We start from the raw sequence: 20,384 nt of genomic DNA on the forward strand, positions 1-20,384 counted from the left end.
CAGCGTGGGAGCTACTTCCGGGTTACAGTCCTCCAGGATGACAGAGAGGACAGGAAAGAGCGCCAACAGAGGAATCAGATGTGCACACGCGCAGAGCTGAATGCGACGCGCGCGCGCACTCGGCGAGCTGCAGTGGGGAGAGGCGGAGGCAGCAGCGGCATGACAGTCGTAATTGGCCCCTCGCCCATTGGTAGTGCTCCCTAGCTCTCCCTCTTCCTTTGCATGGGTTTTAAACTTATTGATTATGTTGTGCACTGTGGACAATTGAACATCAAGATTTCTGGAGATGGACTTGTAACCTTGAGATTGTTGATATTTTTCAACAATTTTGGTTCCAAAGTCCTCATACAATCCTTTCTCCTCTTTCTGTTTGCCTTGCTTAATGTGGCACACGGAGACACAAAATGCAAAGATTGAGTCCACTTCTCCCCTTTTTATCTGGTTTCAGTTGCAATTTTCATATTGCCCACACCTATTACTTGCCACAGGTGAGTTTGAACAAGTTGTTTAGCCACAATTTTGGAATGTTGTCTGGCCTATTATTGGGGTTTTGCGTGAAATACTGTTCAAGTTGCCTTTCTTCTCAGATTTCTCTGTGTTGTTCCAATACACAGAAAGGAAATAAACATGTATATAACAAAACATGTGCAATTGCAACAACTTTATGGGATAAATATTTCAGTTTCTTGAGCAATTTCAAGGGTGCCATCAGTTTTGGTCATGACTGTAATATATATATATATATATATATATATATATATATATATATATATATATACACTGATCAAAAAAATAATGGATCTGAGGTTCAAATCCCACCAAGGACAACATCTGCAAGGAGTTTGTATGTTCTCCTCATGTTTGCGTCAGTTTCTCCAAGTTCTCTGGTTTCCTCCCACACTCACAAGACATAGAGATAGGGAATCTAGATTGTGCACCCCAAATGGGGACAGTGATGATGATGTCTGTGAAGTGCTGTGGGATTAATGGTGCTGTATAAGTGAGTAAAAAAAAAAAAATAAGATCTATTACAAAGATTCTTATATTCGTCTGTACTGTTGATTTGTGTATACGTTTGTTGAAAGTACAATTCCATTTAAAGTGTATACAGTTCTAAGAGTCAGTCATTTACTTCTGACTGTTACGTAGTATTTATTTGGCTGCAAATAAAATGCATAATTTTAATTATGTTTGTTTTATTATACATTTTCCTAGTTTAGAAAAAAATGCTTTTTTCATATATGTTATTAGGATAAGCAGCTACAAACAGTATCCGCTTCTCAGGGGAACCCGACAGATTGTGAACCCTCGTGGGCAGGGTCTTCTCTCCTCCTGTACCAGTGGTGACTTGTATCGTTTAAGATTACTGTTCTTGTTTTTATTTTGTATACCCCTCCTCACATGTAAAACGCCATGGAATAAATGTCGCTATAATAATAAAAAATAATAATTTCCATGAATTATACAAAGCTTGCAGCATTTCAATGGACATCATGTAATGCACCATTTCCCCATGTGACGGCAAGTCAAGGAAACTACATTACTGCTGTGTTTTAGTAATGGTATTTCAAAGTCTCTGATTGCCATTATTTATTGAAGTAGTGTGCATACATGAACACAGTTTCTCTATCTTTACTCACTGAATCTGCTTTGGTGTCTTTTCTTTCTACTGTCGACCCTTCTGCCCGCTTATCACTCTCCTTGTTATAAGCTTTAGTAACATTAACACTAGTGATGAGCGAGTGTGCTCGTTGCTCGGGTGACCTCCGAGAATTTGTTATTGCTCGGAGATATAGTTTTCATCGCCTCAGTTACATGATTTACGGCTTCCAGAAACGCTGAATATATGTGGGAATTCCCTAACAAACAGGCATTCCTCACATGTATTCAGCGTATCTGGAAGCCGTAAATCATACAACTGAGGCAATGAAAACTATATCTCCGAGCAATAACAAATACACGGAGGTCACCCATGTGCTCGGGAAAACCCGAGCAACGAGTTCACTCGCTCATCACTAATTAACACTTGACTAAACAGAGGGAATCTTTCTAAACTATGATGACATTATAAAAACAAATAATATCTTTAATTCACAAATAATTCAGCATTTGGTATTTTGCTATATGGTTCATCTTAAAAAAAAACAAAACATTCAAAACCACATTTGTTATAATTATCTATTTTATTAAAATGTTTTGCCTACAAAGTGGATGCAATAACTTTAATTTGCTGATATTTACTGATTATGATAGATTACAGGAAATTTATCAGGTTTTAGGTGACTTGGTTGAACGTGACTTCATCTTTTTCTCATCTGCTTCATATTTTGCTAGTTGCTGTTGTATCCATGGAAGATAATTATTAACCTTTGTATATATTCCAAAATTATGCAGCCTACCACATCCTTCTCCCCAGCTCACCAACCCTACCAGAAACCAGGTGTCTCCAAAGTAGGTGACCATGGGCCCCCCACTGTCTCCGGAACATGCATCTTGATTGTCCCCCATTATTCCAGCACACAACATATTACCAGTTACATGGTTCTGCATGACCGTAGAACAGTTTTCGTTGGGTACTATAGGAATCTGTATGTAGCTTAGAATGTTAGATCGGTTGCGATGCAATTCTTCTTGATTGCCCCAGCCAGTCACTATGGTCTCTGTTCCTTCAAGTGTCAGTATCTTATTGGCCAGTCCATAACTTGGTAAACAAATGGGCAACACATACTTGCTATAGACAGCCGGCTGACTTAGACGTAGCAGAGCAATATCATTATCTCCAGTCTCAGCTTTGAAATTAGGGTGGGTAATGATTTTAGTTACAAACATTTGCTGCTCGGTGTCTTCCAGGGTCCGGCGATCATATTCACCTGTAGAGAAATATGATCAAAGGGATATATGTGAATGAAAGGTATTGCCTGCTATAGACTTTCCTGTAAAACTGCTAAAGACATGATAAATAGTTATTAACTTGACATATTTTTTCATGCAAATGACAGCTATAATCAGATCAGAATATAGACCTGTTGTGTTATATTTTTCTGATTAATAACTGGACGAATGTTAGAAAATGATTATTTTTTTTAAATTTCTCACTATTGCACCTGCTGTTTATGAATATGTGTGTAAGTAAAAGTTCAATTTCCATAAGTTAAAGCTGGATAACCATATGTAAAAGGACAGGGTTTTTCCCCCAAAATATTAAACCTTATGATTATCAAAGGGGGACTCTCGTTGCATCTCTATTGAGGTCCGATATTAACTATTAATGTCGAACTTGGCTATTAATAATTAATATCCACTTAATACGCCTCAACGTTATCTTTTCCTTATGCTATATACTAACTGAGACAAAACAGTGTAACAATAAAGGGTATTTATTACGCACACACAAGTCTGCAGTCTATAACATACATATATATTTACACCCAAGCTGGCGACTATAAATATATATATATATATACATATATTGCGTATACGTATACGTATATACATATATATATATATATATATATATACACATACTATTATGCAGATATACAACTCTAATACAGTAATATCACTACAGTATACAGTGATATCCCAACAATATCACACAGTAATAACCCACAATAACCAGTAATATCACAACAATCAATTAACTGCCCGATTACCCAAATCACACATACAATATCAGCCCTCCCACCTATGGCTAGCTAACCCTAATGAATAGTACTGGGCCTATTAAGAAAAGGGGATACAGAGTATACTTAAGCCATGTGGGTCCATCATCATTTCAGGCAATGCAGCCACGGCAAAAGAGCAAGAACTACCTGTCCTTGTCCCTTATATGTGACCAACTAAAAGAGGTGTGTCCAACCCCAGGTGTGGGGGATGAGGTCACGGTCTATTGTCCCCTAAGATACATCCCCTCAGTCCTAAATTAAACTTGTTTTCCAGCTCATGGCAGCTTTGTTTTACAGCAGGCTGGAAGGGGGGGTTTGCTCCATGTGGCATAGATGTATATATAAATGTGTGTATACATAAAACATGCACTATACACATCTCTATATAGAGATATACATTTTGGGGCATTTCCCTTCTTCTACACCATGTAACTAATGTAAGCCTCATGTCTATGGCCAGCTTAAATCAGGTCATTTTTTAGAAAAAGCTGCCGTGCCTGTACTTGAGGAATAACATTATTTCTGGGCATTATATGACTTGTGTTTTGCATTTCTCATCAGCTTTTCCCTATGCAGGCTCTAAAGTATCTATCATTTTCATTTTTTTCTGAGCTGTCTCTGAGCTTTCTACTGTACAATGTTTTACCAGAAACTTCACAAAGAGAAGATGCAATCATGCTCCCTTATCTCTCTGCAGCACATCCCAAGACAGTGCAACATGCAGTACATTCTACGGCAGTACTGAGCAGTGTAGCTGTGAATAAAGCATTAAGGAGACATAAAACACTTCAAAGGAAGCAGCAATACTGTATCTATGTGTCTCACTGGCCAACATGTAACCTGATTGGTCATTAAGGACAAAGTCTGACTCATTTCTCAAGGTAGATTTTAGCAGTTTTTAAGATAAAATTATCAGGTTAGGAGGTGTCAGAGAATAAGTGTCAATTATTTGGAGAGATCCAATATTACTTTTTACCTGCAAATATAGGGTTAACCTGCAGATAAATAGCATTAAAATCCTGCCTGGATGCCTCATTTCCACTACAGACAGGAAACTAATTTATACCCTCCCTGTAGTAGCTCACTTCCAGTCAACAGAGTGGTGCAGGAAGCAGTTACAGTCACCTGCCCGGCACTTAGACTCCCGCTGCTGGGAGGAAAGTACTTTTATTCATGTTTCAGTCACAGAGGTGGAGCTGGCGCGGGTTCAGTCACCGTTCTGTGTATACAGAGCGGTGGCTGTAACTGTACCCATTGCACTGACTGACAGGTGTCCCTAATGGTGAGCTGCTGTCAGTCAGAGCCTGGGGCATGGTTGCAGCCGCTGCTCTCTATACACAGAACAGTGACTGAAACCCGAATGTTACTGAGAGGAATAACGTTCATGTCCACCCGGAAGCGAGGCTCTAAATGTGTTCACCGGGCAGGTTCAGAACCCCGCAGATTAACCCGATATCAACAGGGTAGTAGCGTTTTTTTCACGTGAGAGGTTCCCTTTAAGATTCATGTTGCAAGAGCTCACTGGAGTCACAGAAAAAAGCAGCGATGTTTTACCTGCTGAAGCCTCCAACCAAATGCACCAGCAGGGCGCAGCGGACCCGATAAATGATGGCAAACACACAGGTGCAAAAAATACCGATGAAACAACCACTTTCAATCCAGTGTTGGCTGTTTGGCATTAGTGCACAAAAAGATAAAAGATACTAGTCTGTATATGGCATAATTCACACAAACAATGCAGAGCATCTGGTTTACAGCCTATTAGTAATGCACATACAGGCGGGCTGCCCAGTGCTACAAAATGCATGCTGTGCGAACAGGGGCCAATAGTTTACAGAGCCATCTTGGTCCGACTGCGCCCTGCAAGATAAAGTGCAAAAAGAAAACCACATATCAATGTATGTAAGGTATTAGTTTATATTGGGGCCTCAATACGTAAGCTGGCAACCCACGTCAAGGGTTGAAAGTGGTTGTTTCATCGGTATTTTTTGCACCTGTGTGTTTGCCATCATTTATCGGGTCCGCTGCGCCCTGCTGGTGCATTTGGTTGGAGGCTTCAGCAGGTAAAACATCGCTGCTTTTTTCTGTGACTTTTTTGAATTTTTTGGAGGATTTTTAAGTCCTCTTTTTGTGTCGAAGAGCTCACTGGAGCACGATGCGCCAAATTCATTAAGAGGCACCTGTCACTTGATGAATTTGGCGCATCCTCTTAGTGGCGTGCTTCCGGCTAGAAATGCTACTTCTGTTAGTGACTGGAGTACCATTTCTGATGTAAGAAATACCAGCACTTGTAAAGAATTTGACAGACAGGTGTAGCAATGCCCCATCCCACCCCAGCTCCTCCTATTTTGGCAGAGCTGCTTCAAACTGGCACAAAATTTGCCAAATTATTCTAGCATAAAAGCTTTGATGAATTGGCCCCTTTTTTTTCCCTGCAGGGGCTTTCTGACCAACCTGAAAATACTATGCAATCTGATATGCTTTTGTAAGTATTGACTGCTGCTGACTTCTCAACCAAGACCTGACAATATTTGGTCCAGTGTCTAATATTGTCTATGTATAATTACATACTTAACCCCTTCATGACCATGGGATTTTTCATTTTTCCGTGTTCGTTTTTCACTCCCCTCCTTCCAAGAGCCATAACTTTTTTATTTTTTCGTCAATTTGGCCAAGTGAGGGCTTATTTTTTGTGGGACGAGTTGTACTTTTGAACGACATCATTGGTTTTAGCATGTCGTGTACTAGAAAATGGGAAAAAAATTCCAAGTGCGGTGAAATTGCAAAAAAAGTGCAGTCCCACACTTGTTTTTTGTTTGGCTTTTTTGCTAGGTTCACTAAATGCTAAAACTGACTTGTCATTATGATTCTCCAGGTCAGTACGAGTTCGTAGACACCTAACATGACTAGGTTATTTTTTATCTAAGTGGTGAAAAAAAATTCCAAACTTTGATAAAAAAAAAAAAAATAAAAAAAATAAAAAATCGTGCCATTTTCCGATACTCGTAGCGTCTCCATTTTTCGTGATCTGGGGTCGGTTGAGGGCTTATTTTTTGCGTGCCGAGATTACGTTTTTAACGATAGCATTTCGGTGCAGATACGTTCCTTTGATCGCCCGTTATTGCATTTTAATGCAATGTCACGGCGACCCAAAAAACGTAATTCTGGTGTTTCGAATTTTTTTCCCGCTACGCTGTTTAGCGATCAGGTTAATGCTTTTTTTAATGATAGATCGGGCGATTCTGAGCGCGGCGATACCAAATATGTGTAGATTTGATATTTTTTTAATTGATTTATTTTTATTGGGGCGAAAGGGGGGTGATTTAAACTTTTATATTTTTTTTATTTTTTTTTTATTTTTATTTTTTTCAACTTTTTTTTTTTTTTTTTTACCTTTGCCATGCTTCAATAGCCTCCATGGGAGGCTAGAAGCAGGCACAACGCGATCGCCCCTGCTACATAGCAGCGATCTGCTGATCGCTGCTATGTAGCAGAAATGGAGGTGTGCTGTGAGCGCCGACCACAGGGTGGCGCTCACAGCCACCGGCGATCAGTAACCATAGAGGTCTCAAGGACCTCTATGGTTACAATGGAGACGCATCGCCGACCCCCGATCATGTGACGGGGGTCGGCGATGACGTCATTTCCGGCCGCCCGGCCGGAAGCGGTAGTTAAATGCCGCTGTCTGCGTTTGACAGCGGCATTTAACTAGTTAATAGGTGCGGGCAGATCGCGATTCTGCCCGCGCCTATTACGGGCACATGTCAGCTGTTCAAAACAGCTGACATGTCCCGGCTTTGGTGCGGGCTCACCACGGAGCACTGCATCAAAGCAGGGGATCTGACCTTGGACGTACTATCCCGTCCAAGGTCAGATAGGGGTTAAATATAAAAAAATGTTATTCACTGGCACTTATTCACCTGAAAGGATAAGACGGGGGCCACAGAAGCCGCAGGTGGTAAAAACAGGGTCTGTGCAGGACCCTGTTAAAGGATTACCGGTAAATAATATTTTGAAACCACCGCGCTAAACCGAGGCTAGAACGATCATAAATTATGTGGTTAATATCAACACTTGGTGATATTGTGCAGTACTTACTTATATTGTAGCTGTTTTTGTAGTGTATGCCCAGGGGACCTCTGTGAGTAAAGAGTTGTGCAGCGCCCCAGAGACCTGGTCGTTGCAGTAGTGTCGCTCTGCCACTAGGGGGAGTGATGGTACGTCTGATGGCACTAAAGAAGTTCATCTGACCAGGTATCACCAGCACACATTACACTTCACACTCCGGCCACTAGGGGCAGCAAAAGGTTTTATTTATTAGGCCACTCCTCACACTGGTAAAACTAGGGGTTGGATAGGAAGTTAGACAGAAGCTGACTGGGTTTTGTCCAGGCAACATCCCGTGGCAGGGGGTGTTGCGGGGGAAGATTCAGGGGGGTCCCTGTCAGGCGTGGGAACCTGGCAGGTACCTAGCGACAAGAACAGAACGAAACGGAACCGCGCCTGCACTACCTTGCGGCGATATCCTTAGAAAGGACACGAAGCGAAGGATATTGTGGACAGTGAGAAACGAGATCAAGCACAAAGGAGAGCCAGTAGGAGTCGTGCCCCGAGAACGGCAACATCCTACTGAGGCGTGTAGCCGGTGCCCGGAACACCGAGGAAGTAACTGACTTCATGCCTTACTTCAAATACCGCAGGACAGTTAATTATAGGTTGGCTGTCTACCTTACATCACCTAAGCAGACATAGGGGGCAACACGTGGAGAGGGGCGTCTCTAGGGTCCCGGAAGAGCTCCGAGCCTACCCGTCAAACGGGTGCGTCCTAGCCATAACCAACCTGGGGGACGGAGAATAGAAAGAACGAGAAAGAACTAACAAAAGAACGAGAACAGAAGTTGTGAGGACTATCCCGAATGCTCAGCAGGGAAGCACTACAACACACAGGCACTAGTGGTAGGCAACGATTTCCACCTGCAAAGGGAACTCTGGATGTGTCTTCGGACCGGCCGGTCTCAGACAGCCCTGTTGACAGTGCTCTGGATTGAGGATCCTGAAGTCACCAGTAAAGAGGTAAAGAGACTGCAACCCTGTGTCCTCGTTATTGACTGCACCTCACACCATTGCCACCTACACCACTGGGAAGCCCTGGGGACATACTTCACCTGTGGGAAGGTATACCATCTAGCTGCCATCACATCACCCCAGTGGACCCCAAGCAGCATCGGTCACCCTGACCGAATACCACAGGTGGCGTCACGAATCCTTGACAGACTTGTATCACCTTTTATTGGACGCCCCTTAGCAGGGTCACGGACCGGGTCCAGCCACCGTGACATCCCCAGAACTGAGCCAGAGAGGCCCGGTACCGAGTAACCTGCGGCCCTGCGTTTGAGGGCTCTCCAGTTGCCCCTGGCCGCAGCGGCTTGCTGAGAAGTAGAATGTACAAGGTGTAAAATAGATATACTAATTCGGCCCACAAATTGAATTGCCAGGGGTATTGGTAAAATACACTTACTCTTTTTGAAACTGTGTAAACTGCACATGAAGCGATCCTATGTGGGATTAGTGTTTAATTTCCATGATGTGATGAATCAATGCTAATAGACAAATATAGTAAAGTAAATATCCTAGCAGTTAATTAAAGCAGTCGGTTAATCTTAACCACAACTATTCCAAAAAGGCATAAATAGATGTCAATTGACACTCACCACATCCCACTCAGGTGAGCAAATGCAGGGAAAACAGCAGAGTAATCCAATGAGTGCGGTATTGATTGTATCGCTAGATGAGCCCAGCGGTTTGTGATCAGAATTGGTACCAGAGACCAAGGTTCCTGGGCGATAGCATCCCAGTGAGTAGTGGGAAGGCACCAGCGCCTCGCGTGCCCCGGCTGGAAGCAACGCTGAGGACACGGCGTGAAGATGGGGGCGGAGCTAGTGTGATGTCACAAATAGCGGGGACGGGTGCGTGAGCGAGACAAGCTGCCAACGCGTTTCAAAGGGTGGCTCCCCTCTTCGTTGCGGGCCGAATTAGTATATCTATTTTACACCTTGTACATTACAGGGTAGAGGTTCCCTGGGCATACACTACAAAAACAGCTACAATATAAGTAAGTACTGCACAATATCACCAAGTGTTGATATTAACCACATAATTTATGATCTTCTAGCCTCGGTTTAGCGCGGTGGTTTCAAAATATAATTACATACTTATTTTAAGAATACATTGACCATTGACATACATTTTGGAAAGCATTGTTTAGGATTTTGAAAGCCTGGGTGGTAAGAATTGTGTATTTCTTGTAGATAAAACAGTACATACATCAATAGGTACCTACCAAGCCGGATAAAGTACTTTCCAGGCTGTTTGAAACAATGGGCTGCAGTTAGAACCCATGATGGGTGAATCAGAACTCCACCACAGTGAAACTTCTTCTCATAAAGTAGGAGTGCCTGCAAACATGAGAGGAAAAATTGGTCTTCTGTATTAGTATGGTGAGGTATCAAGTAATAAATACAAGCAATTTTCCAATTTGCTGCTTATTAAAATTTGCAGCTGTTTTTGAGACATTAACAATTTTTTCTTTTGTTTACAGCTTGTTGCCTTGGAGACTGACCACTGCAGCTCAACCACGTCCAGCAGGTGATGATACTTCAAAACATCTTTATTCTACCGTATACAGAATGCAACGTTTTGACCTGTCACACTTCTTTTTTAAGCAGGTCGAAACAGTGAATCCTGTATATGGCAGAATAAAAATGTTTTGAAGTTTCATCACCTGGTGGACACTGTCCACTACATTTTTATGCATGCTTTATCCAAATGGGTTTCTTGGAATTTTGGATCTTCCATCTCTACATAGGGGAAAGCCCTAATCTGCTTTTTGTCTACTAAAGAGTGTTACGAGCAAATTCTATACATCTGATGACCCCTGCTGCTAGTCACGAAACATGCACAGTGCTTACAAGCACGTTTCTATCAATATTGTAAGCACAGTCTTGAAGCTGACCAAGATCCCTGGAGCCTGTTGTTATCTCCTGCTGTTATCTCTTAATCCCAGCCAACTTCAATGCTTACAAGCTAGACAGCAGGGTTGGTCGGTCTCCAACTCAAGAGTTGCAAGCAAAAGAAAAGTGTTAACATTTCAAGAACGGCTGCAAATTTTAATAAGCTGTAATTTGCCAAAGTGCTCGTTTTTACAATCACTGATGCATATACATCTCATAGGAGACTCTGAGGCTGATGTATGTACGTACATCACATAGGAGATAGTGGAGCTGGCGTATATACATCACCTGGAAGACCCTTGGGCTAATGTATATTCTTCACATTGAAGAAACTGGGGTTGGTGTATATACATGACATAGGAGACACTGGGGCTCTTGCCCATAATACATAGGAGACACTGGGGCTGGTGTATATACCCCACATAGGAGAAACCGGGGCTGGTGTATATACATCACAATGGAGACAGTTTGGCTGGTGAATACATTACTTAGGAGACACTGTGACTGCTGGCTTCATCATTAGAGGATAGTAAGCCCAAATCGCGCTAGCTCTGCCCACAGAGAACATCCTAGCCCTGGCACTGGACACTATTGGGATATAATCCTTCACTGCATACGCCTCTGCATTCAGTAGTAAATACTGGGTGTGATTGCTCATAGTGTAGGGAGGAATTAAATGGCTGCTGGCTGGCAAAACGGGGCTGGCTACTCAAGCACTGCAGTCCCCGGGAATCTGACTAGGGCCTGAAGAAAACTACAATGCAGGCTGTAAACCACAGGCCTCAGGTTACCCACCCCTGGATTAGCACATATTTATTCCAGGGAGACAGTATCTATTATCTGGGATAAACATATCACAATATTGTTCTATCATAATTATTATTAATGTTGTTGAACACATTAAAACAGATGACAGTACATCAATGTAGCATGAGAAGTGAACATTATTAACACAGGCACTTAAAGGTTTGGTCCAGTATGTTAAATGTCCTTTCTAATTATCTATTTTTACAGTCTAATTACTTTTATAATTAGCTGTATTATAAAATTCCCTACTCTCCTCTCCATCCTATATAACCATAATCCTCAAGGGAGTATACCGAGCAGAGGATAAGAAGTGAAATGAACAGTAGGTAAAGTTAAAAAATAACCGTTTATTAATACATATTAAAAAAGGCAAAAGAAGGGGGAAAGGAAGGGGGAGGGGAACTGGACCAAAGGAAATATAAAAAAATATATATATATATAAAAAAAGACAAAAAAATGGGACTTCCAAGTGGTAAAGGGAGAGGGAAGCCAGCAAAACTAGATCTACATATAGAATAGTACATGCACCATATGAACAGATGTCCCCTCCCACATAGAACATGAAAGGTCTATATAACACAAGTGTGACTACCAGAATCTGGTTTTTTAGACCATACATATAAAACGGGCATAAGCTACCACCTACACATATTGCCACAATTGTGATACATATGGGAGGAGGGGGAAGCCAGAAATAGAGCAAAGAGTAGGGGATATCTCAAAATACCAAAACCATAGAGGCTGAAAAAATAGAACAGCTACTCCTAAGGCTGATGAGAAGAAACCCCTATGTATTAGCAAAATAAATGGTTCAAAGAACGCCGTTGGTGAGGAGGTATTTGTTACCTGTGATGTGTTCGTGGAGGGGATTGAGGCAAGTGCCGGGGGATCAGGCAGGCATGTAGAAGCGTATGGCTGTGGCTGCGCTCTCCCGACGCCCGACGAGCGCCGTTTCGGGAGAGCACAGCCATACGCTTCTACATGCCTGCCTTTTATATTTCCTTTGGTCCAGTTCCCCTCCCCCTTCCTTTCCCCCTTCTTTTGCCTTTTTTAATATGTATTAATAAACGGTTATTTTTTAACTTTACCTACTGTTCATTTCACTTCTTATCCTCTGCTCGGTATACTCCCTTGAGGATTATGGTTATATACACTTGTTGGAGTGACGTATGAGCCACTAATTATTAGGACTATGATAATAATCTCCTCTCCATCCTGCAAATTTTTTTTTTTACTTCACTACCTGTGGCGTTTCGTATTAGAGTCTCAAACGGGACGTCACAGGGGGCTGTACTCACATCCATGTAGAATCTATCACCCCTACTGGAACTGGACACCATTGGGGACAGCTCTGCAGTAAGGTTAGGTTCACATTTGTCGTTGAGTCCACAGCGTTTCGTATGCAACCGCAAACGCATGGCAAAACGCATGATAACCCTGCATTTTTTATCCGCATCAACTTACGCATGACGGATAAAAAACCGCAACGTTTGCACGCATTTTTGCATGCGTTCGCATTGTTTATGCGCATGCGTTTGTTATGAAAAAATTTTGCAAGGAGAATTTCCTTGACACAAGCCACACCCAATGTGTATGGCTCATGGGATTTCTGTATACAGACCCTTGTACAAACACAAGCGAATGTATGTCCTTGCGTTCCTATGCGTTCCAATAGACTATAATGTGTTGTTTTGACGCACTCTTTCCGCAAGCGTCCGTATGCGTATGGCGACGGAAATTTTACACCAAAAAAATTCTAACATGGTGCGTCAGACACGCCCCACCGCACACCGCGAAAATACGCATGCATAAGCAAATGCGGGCGAACGCATGCACCTGCGTCTACAATGTTAAAGATAGGAAATCACGCATGCGGATGTATGCGTCAGAAACGCTGCGGACACAACCGCAAATGTGAAACCGGTCTTAGTTAGTTTCTATCATCATGAAAAAAAAAACACTTTTAGAGATTAGTAGTGTAGGAAAAGTGTAGGGTGTTTTATTAAAGCTCTAATTACAAAAGTTTATAGGGTGTAAAAATGTATAATTACTAGATTTGAGCGAATTTGTTCAGGTTCCCTCTTATTCGGCAAGCTATAGCACTTACCGAATAAGCTGCAGAGGGAACCTGCATTCCTGGAGCGCGCCGACTGATCACCTGTCCGGCGCCACAGCTGCATGTGTCGCGGCTGTGTCAGTCACAGCACATGCATGGAGAATCCAACAAACAGGCTCTCCACGCATGTGCTGTGACTGACACAGCCGAGACACATGCAGCTGCGGAGATGGACAGCTGATCGGCCGGCGCGATCCAGGAAGCCAACCCTCTACAGCTTATTCGGGAAGCGCTATCGCTTGCCGAATAAGGAGGGAGCCAAACAAATTCACTCAACTCTAATAACACTGATCTACAAAAAAAAATAATTTTTCTGGCGTGGACTTTACGAACAGTTTTAGACTAATTTGAGGGTGCTGAATTCAAATGTGATCTTATAATTTCCCTATTACATCACTTATTGCGCTTTAGGTATATAGCCCATTTTCATGAATTCCATGATAAATATAAGTAGTGTATGAAAAGTGCCAGTTTATACAGTACACTAAGGTACGGTAAATTTAGTTTTCATTTAGTCTCCCAATAAATGTGAGAATATCTTTGTTTTCTTTGAACATGCATAATTCCCATTTGTTATGATAACACCCTTGTTTTCTGTGCGACTGGGACAGTAGAGCTACAACAGCATTGTCTTTCCTCCCTTACACATAAAACTTGGATTGATGAAGCAGTTTGTCAAAGCTCTCAATCACAGTGGAGAATGCTTTAACTATATATGTCCAACTTTTCCTGGTCTTAGTGAAGAGAAGAAAAAGGCTGGAATATTTGATGGACCTCAAATAAGAACCCTTATGAGACCCAAATTTTATCACATCAATGAATGAGACAGAAGAAATAATAATAATAATAATCTTTATATAGTGCCAACATATTCCGCAGCGCTTTACAGTTTAACAGTTTCAAACACAACAGTCATAAGTAACAACGTTAACAATACAATAAAGCAAAATAAGATGAACCTGCTCGTGAGAGCTTGCAATCTACAATGAGGTGGGGGAGATACAAAGTACAGGTGTGTATTTACAATGATGTATTTAGAATGATGGTCCAGCCATCTCCAGGGGGTGGGGGGGGGGGTAGATGGAGATAGTGAATGGGCTACACACACAAACATGAAATGACTTTGATTAGTTAACATGGTAGGCCGCTCTGAACAAATGTGTTTTGAGCGCCTAAAACTATGCAAGTTGTGGATGGTCCTAATATCTTGTGGTAGAGCATTCCAGAGGATTGGCGCAGCGCGGGAGAAGTCTTAAAGTCGGGAGTGGGAGGTACGGATTAGTGCAGAGGTTAGCCGAAAGTCATTTGCAGAGCGCAGCGGTCGGCTAGGCTGATAGACCGAAATGAGGGAGGAGATGTATGGGGATGCCGCACTGTGGAGAACTTTGTGGGTGAGAACAAGTACTTTGAATTGTATCCTGTAATGAATGGGCAGCCAGTGTAATGACTGGCGAAGAGCAGATGCATCTGAGTAACGATTAGCCAGATGGACAACCCTGGCTGCCGCATTAAGGATGAACTGGAGAGGGAAAAGTCGAGTGAGGGGGAGGCCAATTAATAGAGCGTTGCAGTAGACCAGGCGGGAGTGGATCAGGGCGACAGTGAGGGTTTTTGTTGTCTCCATGGTGAGAAAAGGACGGATTCTAGAGATGTTCTTTAGGTGTAAGCGGCACGAGCGGGCAAGAGATTGTATGTGTGGAGGTGAAGGAGAGTTCGGAGTCAAACATAACACCCAGACAGAAAGAGCTTGGAATGCATTTTGTAATGTGGTGCAGAATTTTCTAGGGAATAAGAAAGCAGACAACTATGAAGAGATGGTGGAAGAGCTACTAATGAGTCTGCGAAATCTTGGATGTAGAATGAGTATCAAGATTCACTATTTACACAGACATTTGGACTTTTTTCTAGAGAACCTTGGGGATGTAAGCGAGGAACAAGGGGAGCGTTTTCATCAGGACATTAAAACAATGGAAAAACGGTATCAAGGCCGGTGGGACTCACATATGATGGCTGACTATTGCTGGAGCTTGATGAGAGACAACCCAGAAGTTGTACATCACAGATCAGGCAAGAAAAGAAAGTTCAAATAACTGCCATTTGTCATTCATCTGTGTGCCATATATATGTGTTTTTATATTTTGTAGTTTAATTCTGTAAGTATATTTGATTTGCTGTACATAGACTTTGTAATCTTTGTTATTCCTTGATTAAAAATATACAAAATGTAGTACCAAAAATCATGTGTTTTTATCATAAAACATTAGATAGGAGTAATTTATCAAAAATTGAAAATATCTCGAAATCCTGATGTGATAGCCAAAAACGGAGTTCATATTCCTAATCAGCAACCAAAATTGACTTAAAATATGTTTTAAAACCTTTTGCCAGAAAAATTGCGTTGACCAGTGTAATTAGTATGGACATTTTGGGTATTGGACCAACCCTTTAAATTCAACAATATTATATCATAGGAAAAAATCTAGATGTATTGACCTGCCAAGGACTGTCTCCCTTACGTCCTTTTTTTGCTCCGGTGAGACGAGCTGAATAGTCAGAGTTGAAGATTTTCATTTTACCACAAGGAAAGTCCCCTGCAAAACAAGGACAAGTTCTTATCAGATGCCACCAATTCTTAATTTTTATCACCCCTGTGGGAGTCTTTCTCTTCTCATAACCATATGAACTAAAGGAGCAACCGAGCAACTAAAGATATTCAGAGCACAATCACAAAAGGAATACATGGCGGTATGAAGTACGGTATGTTTATACTTACATGATGACAAAAATTATTTCCACACACAGTCAGTCCATTAATAAGTAAATTACTATGTTATGCCTTACATTATATATTACTAATAACTTAGTACCAAAGTTAAAAGACAGTTCTCTACACTCCTAGACCTGTCCTCTGCTTTTGACATAGTCGACCACTCCTTCTTACAACTACAGATCCTCTCTTCCCTTGGCATGAAAGACTCTGTCCTCTCCTGAATCTTCTTATACCTTACTAACCGCACCTTCAGCGTCTCCCATTCCAATTCTACATCCACATCAGGGCCGGTTTAAGACAAAGTGGCAGAAGTTCAACCACTTCACCCCCGGAGCTTTTTTCGGTTTTGCATTTTCGTTTTTCGCTCCCTTCTTCCCAGAGCCATAACTTTTTAATTTTTCCGTGAATATGGCCATGTGAGGGCTTGATTTTTGCAGGACGAGTTGTACTTTGGAACAGCACCAGGGTCAGACTGACTGGCCCACCGGAATACTGGAGGATTCTCCGGTGGGTCCAGGCCCTGACACCTGCTGGCATACAGTGCCAGCAGCTGCCTAGGGCCCCCGCTGCTCCAGGGGCCCCCAGCAAGTGGGGTGTCACTAATAGCACACACCACGCAGCTGCTATGGGGCCCCGATACTAGCGGAGCAGCAGCGGGTGAAAGGAAGCCTAAGCCTGTCCCCGCTGCTAAAGTGAAATGAATAATCACGCTTCCCCACTCCCCATGGGCGTGGAGAGGAGTGAATTCATTTCACTATAATAGAGGGCAGCGTTTGCCGCAAATTGCGGCTAAACACTGCCTGCTATCAGAGCCCGCAGACCAGGCCCCCCCCGCTCCCTCAGGGACCCCCTGCTCACACGGCCGCTATGGGGCCGTAAGCCAGGGGTCCCGGCGCCAACGCCACCCCCAGCGCTCGTTAATGGGGAGAGAGCGTCAGATGACGCTCCCTCTCCCATGATTCCCCTCGCCACAGACACACAGACACTCCTCCATGAGCGGTTAATCGCTAACACCACTTAGCACTACAAATAATTACCCTGATAAAGGCCAGACGGCTGAAACGTCGGTTTTTGTTCTGTATGATTGGTCAGAATTAAAGTTAATCCTATTGACACTTGTTGCCTCAGGTTGATCTATTTTGATATATTTGACTTTTCTGGAAGGCACTTTTGACTGCTACTCCCTTCATCTTTTGTGTTTTTTATTATTGAATCCTGGTTGTATGGGGGTGAGCTGCATGATGCCCTATGGGGAAGGGGGGGGGGGGTGAGCTGCATGATGCCCTATGGGGCAAGGGGGGGGGGTGAGCTGCATGATGCCCTATGGGGCAAGGGGTGGTGATCTGCATGATGCCCTATGGGACAAGAGGGGGTGATCTGCATGATGCCCAATGGGGCAAGGGGGGGTGAGCTGCATGATGCCCTATGGGGTAAGGGGGGTGATCTGCATGATGCCCTATGGGGCAAGGGGGGTGAGCTGCATGATGCCCTATGGGGCAAGGGGGTGATCTGCATGATGCCCTATGGGGAAAGGGGGGTGAGCTGCATGATGCCCTATGGGGCAAGGGGGGTGAGCTTCATAATGCCCTATGGGGCAAGGGGGGTGATCTGCATGATGCCCTATGGGGCAAGGGGGGGATGAGCTGCATGATGCCCTATGGGGCAAGGGGGTGAGCTGCATGATGCCCTATGGGGTAAGGGGGGTGATCTGCATGATGCCCTATGGGGCAAGGGGGGTGAGCTGCATGATGCCCTATGGGGCAAGTGGGGGTGATCTGCATGATGCCTTATGGGGCAAGGGGGATGAGCTGCATGATGCCATATGGGGCAAGGGTGGATGATCTGCATGATGCCCTATGGGGCAAGGGGGGTGAGATCATGATGCCCTATGGGGCAAGGGTGGGTGATCTGCATAATGCCCTATGGGGCAAGGGTGAGCTGCATGATGCCCTATGGGGCAAGGGTGAGCTGCATGATGCCCTATGGGGCAAGGGGGGTGATCTGCATGATGCCCTATGGGGCAAGATGGGGTGAGCTGCATGTTACCCTATGGGGGGAGTGAGCTGCGTGATGCCCTATGGGGGAGTGAGCTGCCTGATGCCCTATGGGGGGAGTGAGCTGCATGATGCCCTATGGGGGGAGTGAGCTGCATGGTGCCCTATGGGGGGAGTGAGCTGCCTGATACCGTATGGGGGGAGTGAGCTGAATGATGCCCTATGGGGGGATTAAGCTGCATGATACCCTATGGGGGGGAGTGAGCTACCTGATACGCTATGGGGGAGTCATCCATGATCCTCTAGTGGATAGGAAGGACATTGTCTTTCCTCCCTTACACATAAAACTTGGATTGATGAAGCAGTTTGTCAAAGCTCTCAATCACAGTGGAGAATGCTTTAACTATATATGTCCAACTTTTCCTAGTCTTAGTGAAGAGAAGAAAAAGGCTGGAATATTTGATGGACCTCAAATAAGAACACTTATGAGACCCAAATTTTATCACATCAATGAATGAGACAGAAGAAATAATAATAATAATAATAATAATCTTTATATAGCGCCAACATATTCCGCAGCGCTTTACAGTTTAACAGTTTCAAACACAACAGTCATAAGTAACAACGTTAACAATACAATAAAGCAAAATAAGATGAACCTGCTCGTGAGAGCTTGCAATCTACAATGAGGTGGGGGAGATACAAAGTACAGGTGTGTATTTACAATGATGTATTTAGAATGATGGTCCAGCCATCTTCAGGGGGGGGGGGGGTAGATGGAGATAGTGAATGGGCTACACACACAAACATGAAATGACTTTGATTAGTTAACATGGTAGGCCGCTCTGAACAAATGTGTTTTGAGCGCCTAAAACTATGCAAGTTGTGGATGGTCCTAATATCTTGTGCTAGAGCATTCCAGAGGATTGGCGCAGCGTGGGAGAAGTCTTAGAGTCGGGAGTGGGAGGTACGGGTTAGTGCAGAGGTTAGCCGAAAGTCATTTGCAGAGCGCAGCGGTCGGCTAGGCTGATAGACCGAAATGAGGGAGATGTATGGGGATGCCGCACTGTGGAGAGCTTTGTGGGTGAGAACAAGTACTTTGAATTGTATCCTGTAATGAATGGGCAGCCAGTGTAATGACTGGCGAAGAGCGGATGCATCTGAGTAACGATTAGCCAGATGGACAACCCTGGCTGCCGCATTAAGGATGAACTGGAGAGGGGAAAGTTGAGTGAGGGGGAGGCCAATTAATAGAGCGTTGCAGTAGTCCAGGCGGGAGTGGATCAGGGCGACAGTGAGGGTTTTTGTTGTCTCCATGGTGAGAAAAGGACGGATTCTAGAGATGTTCTTTAGGTGTAAGCGGCACGAGCGGGCAAGAGATTGTATGTGTGGAGGTGAAGGAGAGTTCGGAGTCAAACATAACACCCAGACAGAAAGAGCTTGGAATGCATTACCCTATGGGGGAGTGAGCTGCCTGATACCCTACGGGGGGAGTGAGCTGCATGATGCCCTATGGGGAGTGAGCTGCATGATGCGCTATGGGGGAAGTGAGCTGCCTGATACCCTATTGGGAGGGTGAGCTGCATGATACCCTATGGGGGGAATGAGCTGCATGATGCCCTATTGGGGGAATGAGCTGCATGATGCCCTATGGGGAGGGTGAGCTGTATGATACCCTATGGGGGGAGCTGTATGATGCCCTATGAGGGTGAGCTGCATGATACCCTATGAGAGGGGGCAGCGTGATACCCTATGAGGGGGCTACATTATATTCCATGAAGGGGCTGCATTATACCTTATGAGGGGGGTTGCATTATACTCTAAGGGGGCTACATTATATTCTATAGGGGGCTGCATTATATTCTGTGAGGGGATACATTGTACCCTGTGAGGGGGTTACTTTATTTTCTATGAGGGGGCTACCCCAACCCCTGCTACATAATTAAGACATGTACTACCTTATATTATACCCTGATATTAGCGTGTTTTACCTCACAGTTGGTGGTCTTCTATTTATTTCTA

General features: G+C 43.7%; 1 protein-coding gene across 2 annotated transcripts in view; it reads right to left on the minus strand.

Annotated features, from left to right (window-relative positions):
• Positions 1–2,169: 2,169 nt before the first annotated feature.
• PROC (protein C, inactivator of coagulation factors Va and VIIIa) overlaps positions 2,170–20,384 on the minus strand; it is a 99,993-nt gene continuing 81,778 nt past the window's right edge. For both annotated transcript variants that reach the window (XM_069768094.1, XM_069768093.1), the window contains exons 7-9: positions 16,092–16,189; positions 10,006–10,120; positions 2,170–2,870 (exon numbers count right to left, since the gene is read on the minus strand). In XM_069768094.1, coding sequence (XP_069624195.1) covers positions 2,269–2,870; positions 10,006–10,120; positions 16,092–16,189 — 815 coding nt within the window. In that variant the 3' untranslated portion in view covers positions 2,170–2,268. The remainder of the gene's footprint in view (positions 2,871–10,005; positions 10,121–16,091; positions 16,190–20,384) is intronic.

The sequence above is a fragment of the Ranitomeya imitator genome, chromosome 5, assembly GCF_032444005.1.
Source record: "Ranitomeya imitator isolate aRanImi1 chromosome 5, aRanImi1.pri, whole genome shotgun sequence".
NCBI classification, from domain to species: domain Eukaryota; kingdom Metazoa; phylum Chordata; class Amphibia; order Anura; family Dendrobatidae; genus Ranitomeya; species Ranitomeya imitator.